This window comes from Otolemur garnettii, unplaced genomic scaffold (assembly GCF_000181295.1).
Source record: "Otolemur garnettii isolate 467f Iridium unplaced genomic scaffold, OtoGar3 scaffold00096, whole genome shotgun sequence".
NCBI lineage: Eukaryota > Metazoa > Chordata > Mammalia > Primates > Galagidae > Otolemur > Otolemur garnettii.
The window spans coordinates 14,712-18,665 of record NW_003852491.1 but is presented as its reverse complement, the minus strand read 5'-3'; the positions used below and the strand labels follow the sequence as shown (position 1 = coordinate 18,665).

At 35.4% G+C, this 3,954-nt stretch overlaps 1 protein-coding gene across 1 annotated transcript in view; it reads right to left on the bottom strand.

Annotated features, from left to right (window-relative positions):
• The window catches only part of LOC111727156 (ATP-binding cassette sub-family A member 3-like), a gene marked incomplete at its 5' end in the record, with an annotated part of 186,952 nt that extends 185,050 nt beyond the window's left edge, over window positions 1-1,902 (bottom strand). Inside the window, 2 exons of the mRNA XM_023516691.1 lie at window positions 1,283-1,535; window positions 1,822-1,902. Of these exons, the coding sequence (XP_023372459.1) occupies window positions 1,283-1,535; window positions 1,822-1,902 (334 nt within the window). The remainder of the gene's footprint in view (window positions 1-1,282; window positions 1,536-1,821) is intronic.
• Between the last annotated feature and the right edge of the window lie 2,052 nt (window positions 1,903-3,954).

The window sequence follows — 3,954 nt, the reverse complement described above, 5'->3', positions numbered from 1 at the left end:
AAAAAGAAAAAGAAAAAAAAAGAATTCACATGACTCAGGGTGGCACCTGTGGCTCAAAGGAGTAGGGTGCCAGCCTCATATGCAGAGGTGGCAGGTTCAAACCCAGCCTCAGCCAAAAACAAAAACAAAAACAAACAAACAAACAAAAAGAATTCACATGACTGCATATTTCTTTTCAGAAACCAAAGAGGTCAGAAGAAAACAGGATTTATTTTTTTAGATGATGAAAGAAAACACTATCAACCCAGAATTCTCTACCCAGAGATAATATATCTTTCAAGAATGAACTTGAAATAAACACATTCTCATTTTCAGATGAATGCAGATGAAGAGAATTCTAAATTGCTAGTAGACCAGTTCTGAAAAATTGTTAAAGGAAGTTCTTCAAGAAAGAAGGAAAAGGATACTGAAAGAAGAAAATGTGGAACCCAAATGAATGAAGAGGAACAGCTATGGTAATTAACTGGATGAGTACTTTTCTTAACATCTTTGAAATATATATGCAAATTAAAACATTTTCTGGTGAAGTTTTCAATGGTAATTAACTGGATGAGTACTTTTCTTAAAAATCTTTAAAATATATATACAAATTAAAACATTTTCTGGTGACTTTTCAATTATGTAGATATAAAAACTATAACATAAGGAGGGAAATGTAAAGTACCCATGTACCAGTAAGGGTTAGGCATTACAATGAAGTGAAAAAATATTAATCTAAATAGACAGTGAAAATTTGGGTATGAATATTTTAATCCAGTAGCTGCTAATAATAGTATTATGTAGCACAAGTCCAATTCATTTTCTTTTCATTTATGGATTATGATTTGGGTGTCATGTCTAAGGACTCTTCAAGTAAGCTAAATTATAAAGATTTTCTCCTATGTTCTTTCCTAAATATTTTTTATCATTTTAAATTTTAATCTATGATCCATTTTTAGTTTTTTTTTTTTTTTTTTTTTGCAAAAAGTATGAGCTTTCATTGTTTTGGTATCCAGTTATTCCAGCATCATTTGCTGAAAACGTTATCCTTTTATAAATTCCTTCCAACTGTCATAAAGCATTATTTTGGCACATTCACATGGATCTGTTTCTCGGTTGTCTAATTCTTTTTCACTGATCTGTATGTCTAGCCCTCTACCATTATCAAACTATCTTAACTACTGCAGTTATATTGTAAGCACTAAAATTGTGGAGTGTGAGTCCACCAACGTTATTCTTTTTCAACATTGTTTTAGCTCCTTTACAAACAATGTTTTACAGAAAAATTTAACATCTAACCAACCTTTTATATTGGTGTTTAGAATCCTCTTCACATTCTCAGTGATTTCTTTTACCACGTTAATATTAGAAGGTATGTAAACCAATACCCATTCACTGGTATTTTTGAGGGAAGAGGGCAGAGTGTTGATGGATTGAGAAGTGAAAATGTAAGGTCCAATAGTCTTTATATCAGTCAATGCACGGAATATTAAAAGCAGTATTGCAAATACCAATGTTGCGAGGACTTCCAATGTTAAATTAATGACATTTCTCCTCTAGAAGAACAGAAAGGTATTAATTAACTTAAGAGTACACATTCAGTGCAAATGGATAGTTCTATTATATCAAGCCTGCCAGTTTCACTGTGGAAGAGCCAGTACTGCTTGGAATTTCTCATATGACACCTTCTCCGCCCCCTACTTTCTTATAGTTCATACATACCATTGATTCTCTCAGTTTTACAGATTTAGAAGAGTTACCCACACTCTGGAATTGATTTTTCAGAAGTGCATGTACACAAGCGGGCACTTATAGATGTTCTCCATGGATACCTTCACCTACCTTTAAGGTAAAATTTTTCCAGAGGAGTACTGCAAATTGGTTGTATGTCAACACATCCATTCTTCTACAAAGCGTGTGCAGTCACCTCTACGGATTGAGGAAAGGGTTTTTTTTTTTTTTAAATGTTAAGTTACCTAATAATATAAACAACAAATAACAGGATCATTTCTTTCTCCTACTTTTCTCATTTATCAACCTAAAAAATTATATATTTACAATAAAGAAAATCATATTGTTCCTATTTATCTATTAGTTTTCTTAATGTATCATGAAATTCTGGTATGTATAAAGCATCAAGAAATATCCCATTTGACCCCTCAATCTCCCTACTAGGCATCTGTCCAGAAGAAAAATCATTTTATCATAAGGACATTTGCACTAGGTTATTTATCACAGCTCAATTTACAATTGCCAAGATGTACAAAGAACCTAAATGCCCATCAACTCAGGAATGGATTAACAGATTGTGTTACATGCACACCATGTAATACTATTCAGCTATAAAAATGATGGTGACTTCACAACTTTTGTAATATTCTGGATGAAGTTGACACATTCTTTTTTTTTTTTGGAACAGAGCCTCAAGCCGTCCCCCTGGGTAGAGTGCTGTCGCATCACAGTTCACAGCAACCTCCAACTCCAGCGAGTCTCCTGCCTCCACCTCCCAAGTAGCTGGGACCACACGGGCCCACCACAGTGCCCGGCTGTTTTTTTTTGGTTGCAGCCATCATTGTTGTTTGGCGGGCCTGGGCTGGATTCAAACCTGCCACTTTAGGTGTATGTGGCTGGCGCCTTAGCCACTTGAGCCACAGGCACCGAGCTGACACATTCTTCTTAGTAAAGTATCACAAGAATGGAAAAGCAATTATCCAACGTACTCAATACTAACATGAAGCCAGTAGATGATCTGATGCATTCCCACATAGGAGAAAATTCATTTCAATTAAAGTTAGGTGGAAGGGTAACAAGGGGAAGAAACAGGGTACCATTGCTGAATGGGCATTGTGTGCAGGTGTTTGTCACACCTTTTGTGTGTGGGACATAACCACAAGAGGCACTTTACCTAACAAAATCAAATATTTTGTTCTGGTTGTTTGTACCCTCACATTAACCTGAAATAAATTACTTTTCAGTTGAAATAAAATCGATGTCCTTATCAAAATTCAGTAGTATTGTTGAATTTAGAACACCCATAGTTGATCATCTCCCTACACCGACCATATCCTTAAGTTGGACATTCACACTTGTGCATATCAGTACAATATGCCTAGTTCCTTATGTTGACCACTTCTACATGTTGAGCCATTTGTTACAGTCCCTTGGATGGTCAACTTACGCATCTACTGTATTCTTTATTTGTTAAGTCATCATCATTCTGTCTCCTTTGGCTCTTCAAATACATTTAAGGAGTTAACTTAAAGTATTTTTCAAGTACAATACCTGCATATGTAAGTTTTCTAGGGCCAGCATAACAAAAAAGCACAGACTGGAGCACAGACTCAACAACAGAATTTAATTTTTCTCACAGATCTGGAATTTAGAAGTCCAAAATCTAGGTGTTAGCAAGATTAGTTTCGCCTAAGTCTTCCATGCTTGGTTTATATACGAATGTTTCTTACTGTGTCTTCACATATCTTTCTTCTGTGCAAACATGCCCCTATTATCTATTCTTAAAAGGATACCAATCCAACAGCCTTTTTTAACTTAATGAACTCTTTTAAGGCCTTATCACCAAATATAGCCATACCCTGATATACTGGCATTAGGGCTTCAACGTAGGAACTTTGTTGAATTCAAACTCAAAGTTATGGCTTTCAGCCCATAACACTTGTGCTTATCTTTAGTATAGATTCCAAAGGGTTACCCTGGATCAGTATAAGCTACTTGTTAGTCAAAAGTTGTGTGTGAACTAAGTTAGTAAATTAAAATTTTGCCCCTTATGATGGATAGCATCATAAACTCCTTGGAGGCTGCTATCATAGCTCAAGGAGTTTACTTTTTTGGGGGGGGTCCTATATTTAATCACCTTTAAGAATCTCTCTAAGATTGCTCCTGAAAGAGCACAGTCTTGAGGCGTTTATTCAGTTTTCCAGACCAGCAAGGGTGTATATAACTTTTCAAAGCCTGGCTTCT